Here is a 24,735-nt window from a genome sequence, read left to right on the forward strand (position 1 = left end):
ATGTGTATACGTGATCGTATCCCGACGATGTACACAAAGTAGAAGGGGCTTTGTTACCTACATGGCCATTGGGCAAATGACAACATAATCCATCCTGGGAATGACTTGGAAATGAATTCTCTGGGCGAGGAACAAGGTAGGAGATTCTTTTTACCGCCCTCACAAACCCAAGTAGTAAAAGGGCAATGCCACACCTGCCATTGAAGGCTCGGATGTAGGTGAAACGCGGAGTTAGTGAACTCTCGAGACTGACCCCGAGGCGAGAACACGTCTATCTGAGAGAAACCTTGAGTCAATGCTAACGAACGACGATCTCTACTTGCGCAAGGCCGAGTCATTCCGAGCAAAATCAAAACCGTCGCAAGGGGGTCCGGACTTATGACTTCACACAGCGAGGAAAGTAATAAAAATAGCTCGGACAGGTGGTAGATCCACAGACTGGTCTTTACTTTGGCTCTTCCCCTAGCGAGCTCATGAAAGCATAGAATAAGTCCATTCCTGCAGCTTCAATAAAACATGGTGGGTTGCAGCCCTGAACGGGCTTGGTAGACTTGGGTCAACCTAGTAGATAGAGAGGAAATCAAATAAACAAGACGTGCGTTACATCCATTGCAGGCACAATTGCCACTCGAGGCATTCTCCCGTGCGCGGAAATAGTCCCAAAAGTTCTGTGTCAGAACTTGCAGCTCACTGACTCGTGGTCAGGGTCGGAAGAAGTCTTGATATTACCATCGGCGCGTGATTGACAAAATGAGAAAGGAAAAGACTTTCCGACGCAATAAGCCCTAAAAACAGGTCTTGCTCAAAGCGAGCTTGGCCTGTTTCTTCTACTTTCTGTTTCGAGAATTACACTAGAAGCGGGTTGAATTCACTTGGGTAATCGAGAGATTGTAATGTACGATTGATTACCTAAGACAATATCCCATACTGTGTATACTGCACCTACACTATGTACCATGAAAATTTGGCAATCGCCATTCTCCTGGCCGAGTTTATGAATGAGTGTTGATCGATCCATGAAGGAGACAAGTTGAATGATCGATCCGCACGCATGCTGTGCTCCGGATACCCGGCACACATTGATCTGGCACTAGATTTGCCAAGACTTGCTCCGGTTTGCTTGGCAGCTCAGCCTGGACACTGGGCTGCCAATAGCGAGGCAACACCCAGCCCAGAACATCCCCTTGACGTTGGCCCTGTCCTGCGCTGTTCGCTTGAGATCGAACGCTGGCCACGTATGGCTACTACTGCTGTGTGGGAGAAGCCCCAAGTCGTGCTCAGCTATCGCCGGTCTTGGAGAGAGTCTTGATAGGTTATTGGTAGCTAAAGCGGGTAAAAAGTAGGTAATAAGCTGTTCACTGGCGATGATAATATGCCGCTTGCTGGGCTAGGGAGACCTAAATGTTCTACATACTTGCAGTGTATCATTAATACCAGCTTGTACTCACTTATTGGCTTCAAGCCAACAACCTCAGTGTTTTTTTTTTATCATGGTGAATATAGTAGAGCAAAACGAGGAACGCATCGTTGGTCATGTGCTTCATTCTCCAAAATGCGTCTATAAAATGGACACGAATAATCATGACCTGGTAGCACTCTGAACTCAAGATATCATACTTACCAGTATGCCACTGAGCACAGGCTACGTTATTGATCCAGCATCATGGGGACGCAATGACGACTGCTGTTCCTGCTCGCAGCAAACGGATGTTTAGAGTTCAATGGGCTGCAGAGTTTGCGCCGTTTGTCGACATGTGAATCCTGTTGCCCGTTGGCGGCGAACCATGACCAATTGGTTAAGCGGAAGCATCTTCAAGTATTACTTTAAGGCCATTTCGACTCACGGAGGCTTCCGACGCCATATAGTGCTGTCCGAGAAATTGCGAAACCTGGAATATGTGGACTTGACGCTGCTGTTGGCACCAGCTGTGTAGGCGGCGAAGAAAGGTTCTTCTGTTTTTTGTCTGTTGACAAGGTGGCCAAATCATTCCAGATATCTGGTTAGCAGTGCTTAAACATATAGGATACGCAGACAGAAAGCGCCGTTGGATGATGCATCCCGGGCCCTGGGTTGAGTTTGGCACCGTCGTGACGGCTGACTGTTGTTACAGAGTCGTTCCTTAAAGTGTATAGTTTTAGTAGAGACGTTACCAGTCATGAAATCATACCCATTCCCCGGCGCAGGCCGCATTGCTTCGTCACAGCAATAAATGCATGCAACTGTGCAATCTGTTTTTAGCCATACTTGCCTAGACGACCCTACGTAGATAAACGTACGTACTAAATGTGTACGTACCAGGTGTGCTTACACATTCTTGCCCTTCGGGACGTACCTTATCTGCAACTAACGCAAGCTGGGTGTGGCTATAAGGGTGAAAACCTGAGTGTAAGTTATAGGGAGAGGAGGCCGCCAACCAACGATACATACCTACTCAACCCTGGTCCGGGCAATTCTGCCTATAGTTCAAACAACATCTTCGCCGATATCAATTGCTTGCAAGTGCAAGGTTGCTGGTGAGTTGAATGAAATTGGGGTGTGGGATTTCCCATCATTCTTTTTTTTTTTTTTTTTTTTCCGAGGATGATGGTTTCTTTTCGGGGGAAACTCGTTGTTGTCGGTGTATCCTAGTGGATGACAGAATACGCCATTTACCGCGCATCAAGGCGTATCGTCGTTTCTCGGCTGCCTTAGCCAGACCACCTACGTAGCTCGTCTTGGTAGCGTCTCCCGACGATGACTATTTTCTTTTATAGTGATCTAGAACACCGAGGGTTATGAGAAAACGAAAACCCGTTGTGGCTACCCAAATCCAAGTGTAAAACATGTGAAGGTTTGGTTTCCTCTCCGCGGACTTCCCTATGACATTACCTCACCTAGGTTAATGTAAGTCCTTACACAGTATGTAGCTTACATACACGTATTAAAACCTGCTAGGAACAAAAGCAAAAGCCCATGATTACTATCCAGAGTCCGTTCCCTAGATGTCTAGGTAATGCAGGCCAGTGTCTAGTGGCAGCTAATTAGCAAGTGGAACGGATCTATTGCTAGCATCATCGGCACTTTGACTGGGGCTGGAGAAGATACACGTACATTGATTCATTACCCTTACCTAGTAGTATCCTAACCGAACTAGGTATTGTATACCAACATACCCATCCTTGCGCCACAATTTGAGATGCCAACTTGTTGGAGGGCACGAATTAGACGTACGTAATTGCCATGTGTAAGTGGTCCCTGAGAAATACCTTGATGGACAGAGAAGAAAACTCTTTAACAAGAGAGGGAGTGTAGGAAATAAGTGTAAATATGTGGACTATAATAAACCTGCCTACTAGGTATGTATGCATTTGTGGTTACCTACTCAGCCGCTGGCTTTGCAAAGTGTGCTACAAATTACACGCTGCATGGCTAGTGTACCGCCAACGATCGTACCTAACCTAGCAGGCTGTAACAAGTTGATTCGTAGTAATAGTAGAAGAAGAAGAAGAAGTAATACGCAGTAGAAAGGCAAGTTATTAATATCAAGAAGAAAAAAAGTCCACTGTAACTTGGAGACGGTGCCTCCCCGGTCTCAATGGCCGCCCGAAATCGAACTTGTCTCCATTTGGCTGTCGCATGCGTCCCACTTGGGTCATCGCTAGATACATTGACGGTTGACCTGCCCCCCCCCGGCTCTCGATTCAAGACCATTCCCTTGATTACGCCCAACCCAACCGGTGCAGGCCACCACCGCAACCACCACCACCACCACTTGGCACTGGTAGATTGCATTTCTTTTCTTCGCTCAATTCTAGGAGGACCAGCGATTCTGCTGTACCAGTCATCTCCTCGGTCGACAAACCCACACCCCCGGTTTCTCATCGTGTGTCCTGACCTTTTTTTTTCCCCCTTCTTTCCAGTCATTGATCAGACAATCGCACGCTATTCTGTTTACCTACATACTACCATACCAACCTACTTGCCTAACTGTCGTCTGCCTTTCCCGTGTATGCGCGCGCGCGACAACGGCACCACCAGTCGCAGTCTACCAACGTGACTGTCTCGAACCAGCGGGAACCTGTACTTTCTTTTCCCCTTCTCCTCTCCGCCCCCTTCCCCCTTCCTCCAGTCGATTGCGTGCGCCGCTCAGCAAGTATCTATCTGCTTTGGGGGGGAAAACACGAACACTGCTGGCTGCGACGCTTCGACCAACCCCTGCCCCACGTCGCTCGCTGCTCAACCTTCAACTTCGCTCTGCTCTCATCTGCATCTCGCCATCCTCTTTACAGGTTTTCTTTTGGCGGGGATCCCGCCATGAAATAAAAGCCCATCGTTCTGTGGTCCACGATGCATGCCTGTCACCTGAGCATTCACCGCCCCAAATAAATCCAGTTGACCGAACGTTGCGACCAAACTCAGGCGCTCACAGGAAACCTGCAAGGAGAGGTCACCATGGCGCCGCAAAAGGGCAAGGATAAGGCTACCGAGTCGCCGCCAACGCTGGATATGTCTGATACAGAGTCGGTCGTAGCTCACTCCGAGGACGAAAGCACCACCGCCGACAAGGAAAAGGATAGCGGCACTCCCAGCGACGCGCCAGCGCTGCCGCTGCAGAAGCGTCGGAGGGTCACACGCGCTTGCGACGAGTGTAGGAGGAAGAAGATCAAGTGCGATGGAAAGCAGCCATGCACCCACTGCCAGGTCTACAGCTACGAGTGCACCTACGACAAGCCCTCTAACCGTCGCAGGAACCCTGCCCCACAGTATATCGAGGCCCTGGAGAACCGATTGCAAAGGGCAGAGGCGCTGCTCAAGAAGTTCATGCCAGATCTCGACTTGGCAGATCCCGCCATGGACCCTGCCGTCGAGCAGGAGTTTAGACTACGCGAACAGGCACGTGCCAAGGCGATTAAGAAGGAGGAGAGCTCCGGGTCATCATCGACCAAAACGGATGAGCGGCTCCTATCCATGATCTCTGGCGTGGGCCAGCTCGAATTCGACGACAAGGGCGACTATGATTTCCATGGCCCTTCCTCTGGCACGGTATTTTTCCGCAAGATGAAGGACCATTTCAAGTCATTGCTCGGACGCGATTACCACGTCCCCGTGCTTCCCCGACCGCCCAAACCTTCTAGCCTAACCCTGGATTCTCCTCGCCTGTCAGCCGGTGGCTCTCCTGCCAGCAGAAAAGGATCATTGCCAGAAATTGTCGATCTGCCTCCAAAAGTGGTAGCACGACGCCTATGTTCTCATTCACTAAAATATGCCACCTGTTTACTGCGTGTGGTGCACGTTCCATCGTTTTACAGCATGGTGGACAGAATCTACGAGCGCACTCCGGGAAGCTACCATGGGGAAAATGAAGATAGAGAGCTTGCATTGTTGTACTCGGTTCTGGCTCTTGGGTGCATGTACAATGTTTTGGATGACGAAAAGTCGAAGAAACCACCCTACGAATTGGCCACTGAGCAAGGGTAAGGTCTAAACCACTGAAAGTAAAAACCCACCTACTGACCCTGGAACAGACTAAAGTACTACACGTCAGCACGTTTCTTGCTTCAAGATATTACGGAATGCCGTGACCTGACGTCTCTTCAGGCGCTCCTGTTCATGATTCTCTTCATACAGTCAATCTCGAATTTGAGCACGTGCTACGGTTTTGTTGGCATTGCTCTGCGGTCTGCCCTGCGGATGGGCTTGCACAGAAATCTGCCGCACAACGGGGAAACAGCCATTGACGCCGAAACAAGGCGGCGTGTCTTCTCTGTCTGCCGCCAACTGGATATTTATGTTTCCGCGCTTTTAGGATTCCCGATGCTCCTGAACGAAGAGGATATCGATCAGCCATTGCCTACGCCCGTGGACGACGAATTTATCACGAAAGCTGGTATCGTCTCTGTGCCTCCTGGCACTACCTCGTTCTTTGAGGCCTTCAATGCTCACGCTCGCCTGATGGATATCCTGAGCAAGGTTATCAAGTTCGTCTATCCGCTAAAAGGCATCGAGCAGAGCGTTGCAGAAGGTGGACAGATGAGTCCGTCATATGTCATTAGCTACGCCAAGGTTAAAGAACTCGAGGCTGCGCTGCATGAATGGAACGAAGCATTGCCTGTCGCCTGGCGACCAGATTCCGAGGGCCCTGAGGAGGTTGTCCGCGTTCGCAACTTACTCAGGTTCGCATTTGCACACGTTCAAATGGTCCTGTATCGACCATTCCTCCATGCCGTGTCGCCAAAGATGACGGCGGGCAAGCAACCCGACGAGCGGTCCTACGCCTGCGGCGCCGCGGGCATCAACGTTGCCCGCAATATCATACATATAGGCATTGAAATGCGCAAGCAGGTATCCTTGGTCGGCCCATACTGGTTCACCCTGTTCACCGAATTCTTCGCCATCATCACCTTGGTATTCTACGTTCTCGAGAATGTCGACAAGCCCGGTACTTCAGACATCATGGCAGATGCTGCAGCCGGTAGAGATATGATTGCCAAGATTGCACGGCGTAGTGTAGCTGCTGATCGTATCTCCAAGGCTTTAGATGTAAGACGATGACCTTGTTTTTTCCATCCCCCCCGGCCGCCCGCCCGACTTTTACTAACTCGCCTCAGGTTCTGTTTGAGCAGCTTCCCCCAAAGATGAAAAAGGTGTCGGCCACATCGACTCCGTCCAAAAAGCGCTCAGCTACGGGCTCAAAAGAATCACTCCCAACGACTATCTCGTCTCCAAGCAGCCACAACCAGTCAGTGCGCTCAAGCGATACGATGGACGGCATGTCGGCCAACGGAATCCGAGGATCCTTGGCACCCATGGCGCCTAGCGTTGGCTTTGATCTCGATACAAATTTTGGCCTCGACGACTTCTCTCCAAACATGCAGGGCATGTCGCCACTAGATCTGGCGGCTCACCCGGCAGACGCAATGGCCGCGGCTCATCTTGACCATGGAAGACATCTGCAACAAGACGGCCTCGGACAGGGATTGAACCAGATCAACCAACTTGACGCCGTTATGTTTCCCTCAGGTGATCCGCTGGCATACCCCAATCAGCCTGGGTTAGGCATGAGGGGAGGTCCTCAACACTACGATCCATCACAGTACTATGCACCGAACCTGTTTGATGGTATTGAAGGTCAGTTGATGGGTCCGCTTCCTCCATACTTGATGCAGACACCACAAGGACAGCCCGGGTTTTCGTTCCCAGCTCAAATGTATTCAGATCCAATGCTAGCAATTCAGCTGCAGCGGGCGCCCCATCAGCCCCATGGCCATCACCAGATGCCGCAGCAACGGCGGCGTATGTTTAATCAGTTCGGCGCACAACAGTCATGGTCCGGCGGCATGTTTCCCCAGTAGAGAGATTGATGATCGAGATGATACCCCTTCCTTGTAAAGTGTACGGATCGGCTGGTCCGTGATCACAGCGGTTTGATGTTTCCGTGGTAGTCTGGTTGGAGTTTGCCTGATTCGTTCTGGGTGTGGTATATATGCCCAAGTCAGTCGGCGTTGCGTGTGGCAATGCCGTTGCTGTGCAGTCCTTCGGAAGCAATGGGGGAATAAAAAAAAATAACTCATATGGGCCAACGTCCAGGCAAGGTCAAATTATGCATGTTTGTTGGCGGGGCATAGACATTTGAGAAGGCGTCTTTATAGCTACGACCAGTCCCTCCGGGCTAGCTGCACGTAGTATTTATTTACTTATTTTTTATTTACCATGTGGCGATGAAGCGACATGTATGGGACAAGAGGCCAATTGAAAGGGGTGGGAGGAGACCCTTATACAGCTTCTACTATCTGGCAAGCCTTGGCCAAATACTCAAGGAGAATTAGAAACTGTTACAGAGTTGATGTCTTGTTGTCACATGCTGATATTACATTTCGCGATACCGTGTCCATGATTTACAAACAATATAGCGAGCGACTGTAGTCGCCCCGACGTGAATACGATGAAGAGTGATCGATCCATGTATGTCTATGATACGGGTACTAAGAAATCAGTACTAATAGTGGACGATTTGCAGATTTGATGAATGGAAAACACACTCTACTGTAATTCTCGCCTAAACCCAGTCCCTAAACCAAAAATGGACGGGGGGGCCGGGGACAAGCTGATAAACAGCGATTGACGGCCAATGGCTAGGTGCCCCGCATTGCATTAGGTACCTAAGGTAGTAAGTAGGCAAGGTAGGTAGGTGGTAGGTACCCGACCTCGTTCATGTCTGTCAAGCACCTACCTCGTGTACTTCCTTGATGGATAACAACAACTACCCAGACTACTACTACTACTTCACCGAATAGCTACCTACCTCAACCAGGTACCTGACTTCTTACATTTTTCACTACGTCAGTCCGTACTCGCCTTCTTTTTTGCGTGCTTGGAACAACTATTCAATAGGCACTAAACCAGCCAAAGGCTTGTCGACTAGGCAGACAGACCTCTTGCCCCTCGTCATCTGTACCAAGCAGGAAAGCCCAGGACCCGCTGGAACGACGAGATCGCCAAACGCCCAACTTGTGCCGGCTAGGTCGTCTCTTCGAGTGTGGCGGGCGCGCACTACATTGAATTAAACATGGACGAGATGGAGATTATCGATCACGAAATTGCCGTCGATGAAGAGTTCGATGCTTTGTAAGCTCAATCACGTACCCCAAGATTACGCCAGCAGCACGGCTCGTCGCTCGCTCTCCTTCTCCGTTCTGACTCTCGACTGCCAGGACCATTGAGCTCAAATCGTCACCGATCCGGCGGTTTCCTGGTATGTTGTTTCTACTATTCTAGACTTTCTCGGTGATAAATGGTCGCTCCAATGCCCTTACTCTGGCCATTTTCAAGTGTAATCTGGCTGTCTTGAAAGTGCTTCCTTTAGTTGAGGAACCTGTGCTTATCATGTCTAATTCGCCAATGAGCCCTTTGTCCTTCGAGCCATCTCTCAAATCTATTGATTCACTTATCGAGCGTCACGTCATACTGATTGCTCCTAGCCAAAACGCACGCAAGGAAAGTGGCAAAAGCCCTGGGCGTCGACCATGGCATCATCTATCTGCCTGGTCAATCCGAGTTGGGGTATGAAGACTCGGACATGGAGGCTCCCTTCCGACAACGTCGATAGTGAGTAGTAATAGTCCGACGAAGAACAACAAGATGCGAGAGGTCGTAGGCTGACATGCAGACTTAGCTTTTACTACCTAAGTGGTGCTGATTTCGCCGGCTGCGCCGTCACATATGATATAGAAGCGGATAATCTAATCCTCTGGATCCCATATACACCGCCCCAGACCGTCCTGTGGTATGGCACGACGCCAAGTCCCGCCGAGTGTATGGAGAAATCGGATCTGGACGATGTCAAGTATGTTGCCGAACTTCCCAAGTACCTAGTCCCAACGCTCGCTCTCGTTGAGACTCTCTACGGTTTGCGGGAGTCACAGCTTCCACGATTCAAATCCTTCGACACCCTCAAGCCGCATATCAGGATCGACACCTCGTCCCTCTTGTCAGCTATTGGTGAGGCCCGAGTGATAAAGTCAGACTACGAGCTTGCCATGATCAGAAAGGCCAATGATATTAGCTCCCTGGCTCACCGGACAGTCTGCGAGGAGCTGCTCTCATTGAAGAATGAATGTGAGGTCGAGGCTATCTTTACCGCCGTGAGCATCTCGCGTAATGCGCATACTCAAGCATACGCCATCATCGCTGGCTCCGGGGCCAATGCCGCCTCGCTTCACTACGGTGCAAACAATGAACCTCTGGCAGGCCGTCAACTTCTCGTTCTCGATGCTGGTGCTGAATGGAACGTGTACGCTTCAGACATCACGCGCACTCTCCCAATCTCGGGCAGCTTCACTCCCGAGGCTAAAGCCATTTATGACCTTGTCAATGAGATGCAGACCCAATGCATCGATCGCATTCGTCCCGGCACTGTCTATTACAGCCTTCATCTGCATGCCCACATGGTGGCAGTCAAGGGTCTGCTACAAATTGGTATCCTACACAATGGCACCGCGAGTGAGATCTTCAAGAACGGTACAAGCACCGCCTTCTTCCCCCACGGACTTGGCCACCATGTCGGTCTCGAGGTCCACGATGTCCCCGGGTACGAGAGGCTCATGATCGAGGCTGACGGTTTCCTGGCAATGGGTGGGAAGCGAAAACCCGTCCTGCCCGAGATGCTCCGCGAAATGATGGCCTTGGATTCTTTTGACCCCATTGCTGCAGCTGACGAGGGAAGTAACACTAAAATGTCCGGGCCGCCTCCTCCGTACAAGGGACGTCGACAACTTGCCCCCGGCATGATTGTCACCGTGGAGCCAGGTATATATTTTTGCAGGCCCTACATTGAAACATTTTTTCTCAAGCAGCCCGATCATGCCAGGTACATCAACACCGAAGTCCTCGAGAGGTATTGGGACGTGGGCGGTGTGCGCATTGAAGACGATATTCTAGTCACAGATGACGGGAATGAGAATCTCTCTTGGGCACCCAAAGGTCAGGAGATGCTGGACATCATCAATGGCGAGACAAAGCAGATCAAAGACCGCACGTGGTATAGGGAGCAATAATCCAAGTCAAGGAGCAATCATGGAGGATCTAGAAGCAAAGGCAGATGATCTATGTGGAAAGAAGCCATTCTTATATTCGTAACATCTATGATCCATGACACTGCCCAGATGCTTTTCCACCGATCGTATAATAAGCTTGTTTACATCGTACATCGTAATTGTATCAGCACCTAATTAAATAGTCCATTGTCCACATAACTCCATGCTCAAGTGATTGTACAAAAAGCGGTTGCCCATGGTGTCTGATTCTGGGGGGATGAATAAATCAATGACTTCGCAGGAGAGTTCCGTGCTGTGCCATTCTAAGTGTGCATCTTGGAACGCCATTTTCTATCCGTCTTTTATGGAGATGATGGGGACGGTGATGATGGCTGGTCAGAGGCCTTCTCCATGCCAATAGTACCCAGTCCAATGCCCTTCTGGCGGCCCCTCAAGATTGCCTGGAGCGCCTTGCCCACTGCCGGTAGGTCGCCGAGCATGGTAATGTGACCGCGGTCAGTGCTGATGCGGCCGCCATTGACGACGTCGTACCCCGGCGGCAGCATGGCCTCGCGGGAAAGGACTACCCCGTCGCCGCTGCGGAATAGCAGGTCGTCATAGCAGTCGGCGCAGGGGATGGCTTCGCGATTAGTGACATGCGCGGCGTATACCGTCGGAATGTCCTTGCCGTATATGATGGCCATGGGCGGGTACAAGTTGGACTCTGTAAGCTGCGGCTGGTGCTGCATCTCGGCACGAAACCGCTTCGTGTCTCTCAACGTGCGTCCTAGGTACTCCATGTATCTGTCCCTCTCGTTTGCGCTCTTGGGCTCGGCGTGCTGCTGCTGAGAAGCACGCGCCTGGCCCGACAGGGTGCCCATTTGCGGAGCCAGCGTATGGTCATTTTGCACCTCGGCTTTGCGGGCCGCGTCCACGACGCCTTGTCGAACGGGCGACCTGGAAGTGAGCTCGCTGGCAGAGCTGTTGCCGCGGCTCCTCATGGGCAAATTAGGTAGACTGCCCGAAAGGTTGAGCAACGAGCCCAATGCACTTGGTCGAACATTGTATGCCGGCAATATTGGGGCAACGCAAGGGGAAAGAGCGTGTTTCGCCCATTCGTCTGGATTATAAAAGTCGATTGGGAATTCCTCTCCCGTGTTCTTATTGACGAAGCAAAAGCCGTCCTCGGGTAAGAAGGCAAAGCTCGTCCTGAGAGAGAAGTTGACCTGCGCTGTGAGGACCTTTTCGTTCAGCAGTACCGCGTCGCCGTTGCGAATTGGGCCGAGAATATTGATACATCGCTGGGGAGTGCCGGCAAATAGCACGCCGGCGAATAGCTCGGGCCGCTGATTGATGGCATGCCGAGTGATCAGGCCGCCAAGGCTGTGAGCAATCACTGTTGCGCCCCTTTCCTGGGGGTTTCCTGACTGGTTACACGGGAGCTGTTCCAGGAATGATATCAGCTTCCGACTGAGTAGATGCGGACTGAGCCGCCAGTCCCAGCCATAATCCCAGACCCTCAACTTTCCGTTCTTGGCATTATCACTCTCCCTTAGTCGCTTGAACAGGCGTTTCGATATATCGACGGGCCCTATGTTGGTGAGCATACCCGAGGGGTATATGCTCCCTTCCATTCTTTCTTCATCTTCTGGGTCTAGGCCGACTTCGAGGTTGACTTTTCGAATGTTGAGGCCGACTTTGACGGGAACCCAAATCTGACGATTTGTTCTAGTTGATCTCAGAATGGAGCCTCTATAGCCACCCATGACCACGACGTCGCCAGTCAACATCTCGAGAGCCTGACCTAGCTCAGACATCGCGCTGTCCTTTGGGAAAGAACCTGATGAACGCAGCATTGTTGTCGCAGGAGCCGATTCCTTGTTATGTGCCATTTCTGAGCTCAGGAGTGAATGTCTCTTCAAGGCATGTGGCAACTGTGGCAGCTTGAAAGTCGGTCTGTCAAAGCTCTCCTTGATCGCTTTGAATCTAACGTTGGCCTGCTCCGAGACGCCTCCCCACCGATCGTCATCGCCCAGAGAGGACATGCGGGACAGCGAGTGATAGAGCATTGACTCATCCGACGTGGATCTCCTGATTGCCTTTGGCCTCTTTATGGATGCCGAAGACGGGCGCAATGAAGCGTCGCCGCTGAGACGATGGACTCCTCGAGCATCCTGGCTATTGGTCAGGCTCGTGTCCGTCTTGTTGGCAGCAGCTATTTGCCTTGTCGCCGGGTTCGGACTCTTTTGAGACGAGTTGTCCGAGAAGAAGGAGGGCGATTTCAGGCTGGACAGAAAATTTGTCGGTAGCGTGATGCTCGGCAGTGCCTCCTTGAGCTTCCTCAGAGCGTCGTTGCCGCCCGATGAGGACCTCCTGGGTCGAGTGTTGGTACCAAAGACCGATGCCATTGCTGGCCTCGAGGTGGTCGGCTCATTCTCAACGACGAGATCCTTTGGTCCCGGCTGCCATGGCGACGGGAGTCTAGGCAAAGGTTCATAACGTGCAGGAGGCAACTGCCCCAGGGAAAAGCCACGGCTCTGACGATTTGGATAGGGCTTTACCAACTTGCGTGATGTTGACGTGGGCTGAGCAGATGCCAAGACGGGCGGGCCGTCGAATCCAGCACCGAAGAAACCACCGCCGGGTAACTTCTCCATGGCCGCCGCCTTCTCGGCAGCTGGTGTCTTGGGTGAAGTGAGCCTTGTCGCAGCGGGACTAATGGCGGGCTGGAAGAGAGACTGTGCATCGTCGGCATCCTGGAACAGGGGGTCATCGTCGTTATTACTGTCAGAAGATGGCTCGTCCGAGGGAGCAACGGCCACGTTATTACTGGCGTGGTCCTGGTGAGACGGGGACGCTGACGGGCGGGTGTCATGCATTGGGGGCGGCTGTGCTGTAGCAGCAGCTGAGACAGGCACAGTTGAGTTGGCCATGGCCATGACAATGATGACAATGACGCTGATACTTGTGGTTGTGGGCGTATTGTAGTGACCGGGCCATGGAGGTGGGAAAGACGTGAACTTGCAAGTGGTTTGGGTGGCAAGCAAATGCAAGATGAAAAGCTGCTACAATGCCAAATTGCTCTCAGTGCAACCAAGAATTAGGTCAGATTAGATCATGGTCAGGTCGATGCGATCCAAAAAAAAAAAAAAAAAAAAAGGAAATAGAGAGAGAGAGAGAGAGAAAAGAGGTCTGGTTGTCAACCATTGGACCAATGCTTGGATATGCCTCGAAGTGTTTGTGTTATACAAACAAATTCGATCCCATAGGTCGACAAGACAAGGTCTTTGCAGCGGACACGACAATGATACTGATCCCGAACGATGGATAGATACCTAATATTGCATGGCATGTATGAAAGTCAATACACAGCGCAGTACACACAAACACATACATGAACCGGATGTGTCGGGGAATGATTGTGTGTTGGTGCAATTGACTAAGAAAAAGTTGCGGGAAATTGTCAGTCAATTGGTCTGACGAATATACAATGTACATAAACGGAATTAAGAAGAAAGAGGGACGGTGGAGCTGCTAACTAGGTTATCTAGGCTGTAGTAGTCGAAGAAGGAAGGATGGATGGATGGATGGATGGATGGATCGACGGTTCGAATAATGGAAATGGTCTGTCCAATTAAAGTGTGTACACGAAAGAGAGAGAGAGAGAGAGAGAGAGAGAGAGCCAGCCCACAGCTTTTCTTTTTTTCTTCTTTTTTTTTTTTTTCCTTTCTTTTTCCCTTGCTCCCCTTCTCCTCTGGGCGAGGATGGGTTGAAGATACAGAGAGATAGAGAGAGGGAGAGAGGGACAGATAGAAACAGGGGAGAAGAAAGAGAACGACACCGAGGTACAAATCTAGGTTGGGCACATGGCCCAAGCACAATTCAATACTTGGAAGTGGCCCTCTTTTTTTTTTTTTTCCCCTTGCCCGCTTTCTCTCTTTTGACTTTCAGTATACCCTCTCAAAAAAGGAACATACCTGGTTTGGCGGTGGCTACACTACAGTAGGATATATACCGTTTGTGGCAGAGCTTTCGAGAAAAGCCATCAATTAAAGTAAACAAAGGTAACCAATAGGGGTGAAAGGACGAAACCAAGGGGCAATGAGACCAAGAATAATAAGAAGAGGGCGTTTATAAATGTGCAGAGGAGTCCAACGGTCTTGGATACCAAAGTTTGTTTATTATCAGCCTGGGAACTGCTAGGCTGAGCAGATGCAAAAATTAATCATCGTTTCCTCTCTCTCTCTGTTGCCTTTCTGCCCAACAATGAATGACATTTTGCCACGGCACTAAATAAGTTACAAAAACCCACTTGACTCTCTTTTTTCTGTCCTGTGCAAAAATGTTTCTTCCATCCTTCCTTCGTTCAAATTCAGGGTCCTCGCGCGACCTTGTTTTTTTTTTCTTCCTCTTTAGGGTCAAACTCCTCTTCGTGCTGTTAAGCTCAATGTCGTTTCCCCTTAAAAATAAATAAATCTGGGGCTGGAGCTGACGCGCTGCCACGATGACGGATCCTCTTTTTTTTCCCCCAATACAAACCTACCTCGTACGGGCTAAAAAAGGACCCACGGGGCCACCGACCAACCAACCTAACGCCGACTGACCGACGAGCCAGCAGCCAGCTACCTTGTAGCCAGCAAGCAAGTAATGTAAGCACTCTTCCTTGCAGCTGGAGCTTTGTTGGCTGTCTCCATATCCCCATGCATTTCGACTTCACATGTCAATTGTTAGGCACAGGTGTATCTGTCTGGGCGGGATGGGACAGGAGCTGGAACTCAACGTATCCGCCGCGACTCCAACCAGATAGCTAGCACAAGTCTCCTCTTCTTATCCCGTGGTATCAAATATTGATATATACGAGTCGAGGTTTGTTCATTCGTACGCACGCACCATTATGGAGCAAATGCTGCTGCACACAAGGGTTCTTACAGTAAATGTACCTCTTGTACGTACGAAGTACTGCTGATCCTCTATGGATGACGGGGTGCTTGGTTGATGCTTGTCAGCCCACTGAGCTGCAACTTTGTCCTCAAGCTATCGAAAGGCTACCTAGGCCAGACTAGACTACTTCAGGCTACTACCGTGCTCTTTCTAGTGAGAAGCCGGCCGAGCCTTTAACTAAAATGCGGCGCCGACAATGGTGCTGCCCAGCAGGTAATATAAGGCCAGGACAGCTACCCAACAGTACTAAACAACTGAAGGATGGTTTGGCTAATTACTGCATACCTACTTGTCAGGTCCGCCCCCCTTCTACAATATCAAGTCGAGTATCCGGGGTCTCCTTTGACGTCATGACCGTGCTTCCATGACAATCGCACCTCTTCTCCAGAGATAAATCAACCCGTGAGTGAATTCTGTTTGGGTAGCCAAGGTAGATTGGGAATGGGTGCAAAAAGAAAAAGACAAATCCCCCTAACCTCCCCAATTCTTACTCCCGATTCTTGGCATATAATGCTTACGTTATGTCGCAGGCAGGGCAGGGTAGTGCTGCATACAACTCAGCTTCTAGAAACGAGGCGGTAACCAGAGTCAAGAGGAAATGATCAGCCTCATGATCCATAGCTGAACAGATCCCCTACCTCATCCGCCTTCCTCTGTGTTTACAGAGTACGTATGTCTTGTAGGTAGCTTCATTTGTGCGCACCAAGATTCAACATGACAGAGCACAGCACTTGTCAGGTAGGATTTGAGAAAGCAAAGGAAAATAAACCTCTATCTCAAATGCACCATGCAATCAATACACGGTACGGGAACCTGCCAGACAATGCTTACCTTGGGTGGATCTTTACTCTTGCAAGCCTGGCAAAACTTTTGTCATATTCATCGTGCCCAGAAATATCAGAATTATGCGTTGGCTTCATCATGAATATTGTGAATAGCATTGTTTGTTTCTTTGATCTTTGCAGTCCCAATATACAATATGCCGTACAAACACCCTCTGCCCATGAGAGTATCCAAGACAGACAGACCATGACCATCCCGACAAGGGCAGCGACACGGATTGCCGCAAAGACAAAAACAGGGTTGAGAGAGAGAGAGAAAGGCATCCTTGTGGACATCTCGCTCCTGCTCTTGTGTCGAGACTACAAAAAAAAAAAAAAAAAAGTATTCGCATGTGCCGTCCTCAAAATGCAATCACCAGTCGCTATGCATTGCCAAATCACCTTGTCCGCTGAACAGTGTGCAACCCCTCTTTTCTTCCATCTGCTCTTTTTTTATGTTATATTACCGTGAACATGCAAATGATATTCAACGCCGGCCCCCATCTACAAGGGAAACTCCGATAATGCATCCGTCCAAGTCATCCACGTCGATCAACCTTTTGATTTCCTGCCTGGCTTTCTGCTCTTCTTCTCCTGAGGCACCGGCTCCTCGCTGTGAATGTGGCCAATCTCGTCAATCGCCATGGAATTGTACCAATTCAAACAACGGTGCTGCGGCTGCAGCTCTGGGGACGGTTGGTTCTTTGCACGGGTACTCATGCGCTTCGACTCCTTGGGTTGCTGCTCCTCCTTCTTTTCTTTTTCGGCGGCTTCCTCCTCCTCCGTTGCAAGATATTGTGTCCGAGCCTCCATACCAGAGATGACCTTCTCCTTGCAATTGATCAGCTCCTTGCGCAGCTTGAGCTCATTGAAGCCCCGGGGATCCAGCCAGTTCAGAAGAGACTCGACGTCGTTTGGCTCGGAATAATAGCCCCACTGGTGCGCATTGAAGACGCTTGTTCGGCCCTCTTCCATCTTCTTGCGCTGGGAAACTGTGATCTTGAACTTCTGCTTATACTCAGCTTGGAGCTCTGGGGACAGGTCAATATAGCCCTCCCTCTCAAGGTCGTCGGGACCCTGCACCCAGATGCAGCCGTTGGCATAACCCGACTCGGCGGTTGAACTGGTTGGAAGCCCCGCGTATGGCATACCGTTGCGCTCAAACCAGTAATACCTATTCCAGAATCGATCCTTGCCCAGCACACGAGTCCGCGCACAATCTGCCTCGCGGAGGTCGTTCTCTATAACGGCAACTTCGTCCTCACACTTCTTGATATACTCTTCCTTCTTCTGTATGTCCTTGAGCAGCTTGATAAATTGTTTTGACTGCTTCGGCTGTTTGGCCGCTGCAGCCTCTGCCTCTTTTCTCTTCTGTTCTTCTTCCCGTTCTTTCTGCTTCCGCTGAACAACAGCCCGGTCGCCTCCGCGCCGGGTGTTACGACGGAGACTGAGGTCATCATCGCTGTCGGCCACCTCCTCCGCTGTCTCCTCTTGGAGCGATTCATCAGCGTCCGTCATCTTGACGTCGCCATTAGTCTTGGGTGCCTCGTCAGCCTTGGGTGATTGCGGCGTATTTTCCGGAAGTAACAGTTTCTTCTGCTCATTCAAAGCCTTGAGCTCCTCCACACTAGGCCACCATGTTAGCACGCGCAAGTCAAGCCGGGGAAGGTTCGCACTACATGCGAACCCAGTAGTGAACTTACGCTTGTTTTCGGTTCTTCTGCCACTCAATCTTCTCTTTGCGGTACCCAGTCATGGTCTCTGCACAGTCTTCCATGTAGGCCCGGACGGCCTTGGTTCCCGTTGTCAGCATGCATATAATCTGGAGTGCAGATATCCGGAGGTTGAGATCGAGATTGCTGTAGCATTGCTGGACCGTCTCGCGAGATGGCTCTTGGTCCGGAGGCACGAGCTTACTGAGCAACTCCTCACATATTTCGGTTTTCCTAGGTTCCCGCGAGAGTTGGTTCAGTAAACCGACCATGATCATCTCCCATCCACCATCCTTGAAATCGCGCTTCTTGAGATGTTCAATCCAGTCATAGTCGGCCAAAACCTCCGCTGCTCGGTGCTTGACGACCGGGGTGTCTTCGGCCTCCTCCTTCTCGGCAGCCGCCGCCTCAGCTTGTAGTCTCTCTGCTTCAGCCTTGGCCAGGCTTCGCCGAGTCGCACGCGCCGGGGGTTTTGGTTCCGGTTCAGGCTCGGGCGAGGGGGCTTCTTCGCTATCATCATCCTCGTCTTCCTCCTCTTCATCTTCCTCCTCAAGTTCTGGCATCCGCACCAATAACTTGCCACCGTCCGCCTCGGAGCTTACCAGTTGCTTCAACACCGCACAATGGACCTCGTCAAAAAGCTGAACTGGAACATTGGCGCGCGCAACTTCCAAGGCTTGCACAAAGTCATCAAATGTGAAAGAATCCAGCTTGAATATCTCAGCGTAGACGTTCAAGGTGTCCCATGTCTCCAAGAGGGGGCCCATTGACTTCATAAGTATCTTGTCGTTGCGGGCTCCACTATCAACAACACCTTGCGGAGGGTCTGCACATAAAAACTTGAGGGGCGGTCGCACATAATCATCGCGAGGCTCTAGCTGCAGATCTTCGATCGGATATTTGGGGGGCGGCGGCGGCGGCGGCGGTTCAGGCGGTGTGTATACGACCGGCGCAGGGGGTGGCGGCATGTTGTTCCTAAATGATACGGGGAACTGGAAGGGATTGTTCCCGGGCACAAAACCAGGGTCCGGCCCGACATGTATTCCCTGTCTGCCCCTGAGATGCTGTTCTTGGAGTTTCGATATCTTCTGAGCCTTGGGCGCTGGTTTGAGTTCGGGAAGTCTGGCCGGTCCCAGCGCGTTGTGAAGCGATGCGCCGTTGGCGGAGACCATGTCTTGGACACCCAGTGCTCTCTTCTGCGCTTGGTGTTGCTTACGTTCCGCTAACTTGTTGTTGTATTGTAGATGAGGAGGAACGCGGGTGTCGATGTGGTACTGTGCCGCAACATCGTGCTTGACCAGCCATGGTGCGCCAGTCCAGGCTGCCCGAGTGACAGTCTTCTTAATAAAGGACCTCAGGACGGACTTGGTGAAAACTTTCCTGTCCCTGTAGATGTTGTTCTCGTCGACCGCGGCCTCTTCTCCAGGTCGCCCATCGATACTGGTGAAGTAGCGCGAATACGGAGGGGTGAGTGTCCCATCAGGGAGTACCTTGCTTCCGAGCCGCGCCTTGTCTCTCACGATACCGGTCGTTCGTTCGCCGTTCATAAGGTGTATTGTGACAGCTTCTCCAGGATAGTAATCGGCCTTGAACTCGTCGTATATCATGTCGACAAGATTATCGATTCGTGAAATCGTCTGGAATTGGACGCGTCGCAATACGGGACCCTTGAGGGCTTCTGGGAAAGCTTGTTCGACTTCTTCGGCACCGGCTTGTTCGCTTCGGAGAGCTGCAAAAAAGGTGAGACCGGAGTGACCAGTAATCTGGCAGATGAATCGCGGCTGAGAACTTGGTTAGAGCGCGGGATCACAGCCGGCACTGAGGATTAGGATCACAAACCTGGGTATAGAAATCCATGCTGGGATACTTGGGTTAGCCATCCATGTGTGCAAGGAGTACAGAGGTTAATCACACGTACCGATTCAAGTATTCTTCGTAAGAGGTAAATATTTCCCCCGTTTGGGGTATATGCCAGACCTACACAGGGATATATTTAGCATAAAAGAAATCAATTGAAGAGGAAGGAGGGAAATGGGTGCGCGCCGGGTTGGGGCGGGCAGGAGGACTATACGTGGAAAAGGGTACGTACCTCTATGGATTCATCTTCGACGACGGGGGTCTGCAGAAACTGCACTGGCTTGCGTTTGAAGAGAACCTGAATTGGTGAGAAAAACGGCGGCGATGGGACATCTGAAAATAGTGGCATCACATACCATGGCGTCGAAGGCAATCCGGCAGGTAGCCGGAAGACTAATTGACGATCAATCTGCAAGGCTGATGGTCAGCCTCGCACGTATAAGTGCGGTCGCAAGTTGGTAAAAGAGTGCAGTGCAAGCGACAGGAGGTATGTTGTAGTTGGAAAAAAGAGAGAAAGCGCAAGGAGAGGGAGAGGGATTGTGCCTGGTTGACAAAAGTAAGGTAGTATAAGGCAAAGTGGGTAGTGCAATGCAGAGTATGTGAGGTAGGTAGTCAGAAAAATCCAAGGGTGAGGGTGTGGTGGTGGTGGATAGCCGTTACCTAGTTGGGGTGAGCGGACTAAAGGGTATGTAGTACGAATATGTCAAGCAAGGACGGGCGGAAACAATGTATACATACTGGGTACAAGGACAGTCCAGGTACCGAGACGCGGTCTGGGCGGTATAGGACGCGTCCAGACAAGCGCATAGGACCACCGAGAATAGTCGCGAGATGCAGATTGCCGGCGAAGGCAGACGCGACGGAACGGAGTGCCGGCGAAATATGATGATGTGGTTGTGTTTGAGGGGGGAAGAGAAAAGGCTTCGAAGCAGATGGTGGCGGTTAGAAGAAAAGAAGGCAAGGGAGAGGGCGAGAGTGAGAGGGAAAAACGACCAGGTTAGGTAAGAAAACTAAAGTGACTTGTGTGTGCGTGTGTGTGTGTGTGTGTGTGTGTGTGCGAGAGAGAGAGAGAGAGAGAGTGAGCGCGCGCGCGCGAGAAAAGCGCAGCATTTGCATTGGCAACAAGGACTCAAGGATCAGGACTAGAGACGGACTGGCGGTAATGTAACGGGATGGAGACTGACTAACCTAGTAGTTTAGGTCTCGACAACGAGTGAGCGTGGCATCTGCAGGGAGAGAGAATAAAAAATAAAAATAAAAAAAAAAGACAGCTTCGGGGCCAATCCCAAGACATACCAAGAGAAGTAGAGAAGAATACAACCTGCGGAGTAGATGTAGTTGTTAGATGCAGGCTAGCACAGGTAAGCTATGTACCCTTTCTAGTGTGGAAGCCCAGAGCTTCTTCTTCTTCTTTTTTTTTCCCCCTTCCTTGCCCTTTTGCTCTCCGACATACTAGTACGTATACATGGAACCGACCTACCACGCACGCAGACAGAGAAAGAAGGCGGAACGACGGACGGGAAGGGAAGTGAAAGACAGACCGGGGGTTTAGACGAAGCCCCAAGCTCGATGCTGACTGGTCCGTCTGTCCGGTTGTGGGTAGGGGATGTGCTCGATTGGGTCTGCGAGTCCACCTCGATTTTGCTGGTGGATCTACGAGCATCATCTCCTACCTCTACCCACCCCCATCAACTTCTTCCTTTTGTCCATGCATCACGCCGCCAAATGCGAATTCCCACACGTTCTTGTACTCAATCTGCTCGTCGCGGCCGCGCGAGTTTTTCAAGCCCCGAACTGTTCTTTTTCGACTGCTCAATCTTTACTTATCCGTCCCTCTGGGATTTCCCTGCCTCCCGCCTTCAAGGTAGGTCGTTTTGCCGGCGAGCTGCCTCCTCGGGCACCGCGTCTTCGACTTCATATGCTCCCGCCGAAATCCAGCAAAATCCGCCAGAGCAACTTGTTTCCCTCTCTGTGACTTATCCTCTTTCTTTTCATGTCAACTATACGTCATTGACACGTCTGTTGCTGGAATTGTGGCCCAGTATAATCCATCCATCAAGTTTGCTCCGGGTGGGAAACCTTTGAGATGGCGCGCCCAGCCATTGGCCAAAGACCCAATTCGAGGCGGGACATGTGTTAATGCATTTATAAAAGATGTATACGCGCCCCGCCCGCGTTCTCGTGTCCTTTGTTTGTAGAATACAAAATTATTTCGCGTAGATGGGCCCCTGGTGAGACTGAGCCCGGCCAACTAAAGGTCGCCAGCAGGGATTGGTGTCGGAAGAAGGCCACCTCTGGGCCTAAACAATCCATACCAACCGGTACCACCTTGGCATAGGTACTACCGGATCTGAAGGAAGGTTGCCAGCACGATATGTATAGTTGGGGACCTTCAGCTCCCTCGCACCACGACACTTTACAGAGCTTATCATCAGATATTCGACCTCTCTTAGGGGACGTTTCGAGCACAGGCATCTTCACGGGAACATGAATTGGAAAATGTTCAATGACATTGCGCTGGTCATAACCATGTGTTCTTAGTTTTTCTACAGAAAAACTGAAACTACTGGACAACCGGTCCTTGAATGCTCCGAAATTTCACGAGGTGAAGTAAACTACCATGAATCCCAGCCAGCTTCCAACCACTCCTATTGCTGAGTAGGAGCTCGTGAACATCAATGGGAGAAATTCGTAGCTCTTCCCAAACACCATCTGATGTATCAGGGACGTGTAAGCAATCAAGGGGATACTGATCGCAATGTACAGCACCGTAAATCGGTCAAACAGGAAGAATCGCTGTCTGTTGGATGCTGGTGCGAGGCGATCGAAACCCATCAGAAAGAGAATCAACCAGAACACGGTATAGACTGTCTTGATGGGAAACTCGGCCGGTGTGAAAAGCAGTGGAAAGAGGGAGACATGACCAGACACAGCTAGGGGTCGGAATGCACTAAGGTACCTTCGGTCCTTGAGTGCTATGAGACTGAAGGGGATAATAACGAGCAGGATAGCTTTCTCGTGGACATGCCATCCGAATAGGAACGACGCATAACCACAGAGTGTGACTGCTCCAACGAAGGCATGCCAGTTGGGTTGGAGGAAGAGTTTGGTGAGTGGTATGGCTTGGAAAAGAAGTGTGAGAACAAAGCACGTCCTTGCCGACACCTCGGGGAGGACGGCAAAGGACGTGTCGCCCACCAGTCCACGAGTCACACTGTTTAATGCCTCTTCCTTGACCGGCAACCCAAGTCGAGGGGCCGCTGCTTTCATGTCAGTCACTTGTCACGCCCTGGCGGACCTTTTGCAGAGAAACTCACCGAAGATCAGGACACGATCCATAAAGGAATACAATGCCCACACGTTGGGGGCCCAATACGCATGACATAGACCGCGCGAGAATGGAAACAGGCGGCTCAGAATCTGCGGGATCTGCTCTTTCAGGGCAAAAGGACCGAATGCGGCACCCAAGATGGCTAGGATGCCGGTGCCGAGTTTGATGCAGTTGAGGAACTGGATACGCAAGATTGATCTTGGCGAGAGGCAGTATACTCGAAGCAGATACACAAAATACGCTGGCGCAAGGTAGGCATATATGTGTTTCATGCACAAAAGGGCAGCAAATACAAGTCCGCTGGCAAGAAGACCAGAGCGCTCTTTAGCCAAGACAAGAGACGCGATGAGGATACCGTACATACAACCATTGTACTGAAAGTGGATATGGTCAATGATGAGGAGGCCCGGAGATAGGAAAATAGAAATAGCAGCGGCTTGAGCAGCCCGCCGGGCGGTTCCATGGTTGGCATCGATGAACCTAGAGTGCAACATAGACGTTTAAGCTGCCGTCACCGAGGATTTGCATATGGAGAGGGCAACTCACATCTGAAGTGCGTATAGCAGAACTAGTTCCGTGGCAATGACGGTGAATCTCTGGAAGTAAACCGTCTGCCAGCTATCATACTCCAGATTGTACACACGCAACATCAGAGGATCGACCAGCTTGGCAACCTGGGAGAGTGCCCATTCGAAATAGGCAAAGAAAGGGGGGTAATCCAAAGTCCATTCCGAAGTTTTCTCATAATACCACTCCCATACGGGCAAGCTGTGGGTAATGGCCAGCCAGTTGCGATGAACCTCAAAATCCGTTGATTTACTGTTGTGCGATGGTTAGCTCAGTTTCTGGCGGCGACGGCGGTGACTCCTGCGAACGTAGGGGAGGAAAGCTCTCGTGCGAACTTTCTGCCTCTGCAGAGCAGAGCAAATTGCAACATACTAGGCTGGAAATAGGAGGATCTTGAGTGCAGTCGCAACAACGGCGCATTGCGCAAGGGTCGGGTAGTGCTCCGTCATGATCAAGACAGCATGGCCAACAATACAGGTATGCTGAGCTTCAGAGCCTTTGAATGTTGTCGGCTTTGAGAGAAAGTGAACCCGATTGCGACAAGACGAGACGTGAGCAAACGACCACGATGGTAGTGGTTGTTCACAAAAAGATGCTAGGGTCTCTCCAAATGAAGAAGTCTCGTTGGCGTGAAAGGCCACGAAATCACCGACTAATGTGGACCGCCCAGGTACCTAACAATGTACGAAGTAGTTACCTAGGTTAGCCGGTTGCACATTTTATCTGTAAGTCTTCACTCTTCACATCAAGCGATTGTCTGTGATAGTAATCATAAAAATAAAACAAAGAAAAGAAGAACCAATGGTCGATCAGACTTGTCAATTCAGTTTTGCTAGGACTTTTTCCTCGATCGTGCTCATCTTCACAAATCTGATCTCCATGTCATTCTTGTCTATTTGTACCAATATACTTGACAGTATCGCTGTACTTTAACTGTACATATGTGGCGGGGATGCATTAGTAGTGCTTCAAATGTAGTGACTCGAGAGAAAAT

At 50.7% G+C, this 24,735-nt stretch overlaps 5 protein-coding genes across 5 annotated transcripts; 2 read left to right on the forward strand and 3 right to left on the reverse strand.

The window, feature by feature from the left end:
• Positions 1-4,432: 4,432 nt before the first annotated feature.
• Positions 4,433-7,332, forward strand: PFICI_12992 (uncharacterized protein; the record flags this gene model as incomplete). The annotated part of the gene is made up of 3 exons (XM_007841573.1): positions 4,433-5,454; positions 5,506-6,520; positions 6,589-7,332. 3 exons carry the CDS (start codon positions 4,433-4,435, stop codon positions 7,330-7,332), a joined length of 2,781 nt encoding a protein of 926 aa, XP_007839764.1.
• A 1,214-nt stretch (positions 7,333-8,546) lies between these two features.
• On the forward strand, positions 8,547-10,533 carry PFICI_12993 (putative Xaa-Pro aminopeptidase; the record flags this gene model as incomplete). The annotated part of the gene is made up of 4 exons (XM_007841574.1): positions 8,547-8,605; positions 8,692-8,732; positions 8,959-9,085; positions 9,153-10,533. 4 exons carry the CDS (start codon positions 8,547-8,549, stop codon positions 10,531-10,533), a joined length of 1,608 nt encoding a protein of 535 aa, XP_007839765.1.
• A 341-nt stretch (positions 10,534-10,874) lies between these two features.
• Positions 10,875-13,451, reverse strand: PFICI_12994 (uncharacterized protein; the record flags this gene model as incomplete). The annotated part of the gene is made up of 1 exon (XM_007841575.1): positions 10,875-13,451. The coding sequence occupies one exon, from the start codon at positions 13,449-13,451 to the stop codon at positions 10,875-10,877; it is 2,577 nt and encodes an 858-aa protein (XP_007839766.1).
• A 3,375-nt stretch (positions 13,452-16,826) lies between these two features.
• Positions 16,827-20,202, reverse strand: PFICI_12995 (uncharacterized protein; the record flags this gene model as incomplete). The annotated part of the gene is made up of 6 exons (XM_007841576.1): positions 16,827-17,901; positions 17,978-19,767; positions 19,826-19,844; positions 19,905-19,963; positions 20,076-20,141; positions 20,200-20,202. 6 exons carry the CDS (start codon positions 20,200-20,202, stop codon positions 16,827-16,829), a joined length of 3,012 nt encoding a protein of 1,003 aa, XP_007839767.1.
• Positions 20,203-22,441: 2,239 nt separating this feature from the next.
• Positions 22,442-24,190, reverse strand: PFICI_12996 (Dolichyl pyrophosphate Glc1Man9GlcNAc2 alpha-1,3-glucosyltransferase; the record flags this gene model as incomplete). Its single annotated transcript, XM_007841577.1, has 4 exons — positions 22,442-23,103; positions 23,161-23,654; positions 23,721-23,993; positions 24,114-24,190. 4 exons carry the CDS (start codon positions 24,188-24,190, stop codon positions 22,442-22,444), a joined length of 1,506 nt encoding a protein of 501 aa, XP_007839768.1.
• Positions 24,191-24,735: the final 545 nt, after the last annotated feature.

Source organism: Pestalotiopsis fici (assembly GCF_000516985.1).
Source record: "Pestalotiopsis fici W106-1 unplaced genomic scaffold PFICI_Scf_10, whole genome shotgun sequence".
Lineage (NCBI taxonomy): Eukaryota > Fungi > Ascomycota > Sordariomycetes > Amphisphaeriales > Sporocadaceae > Pestalotiopsis > Pestalotiopsis fici.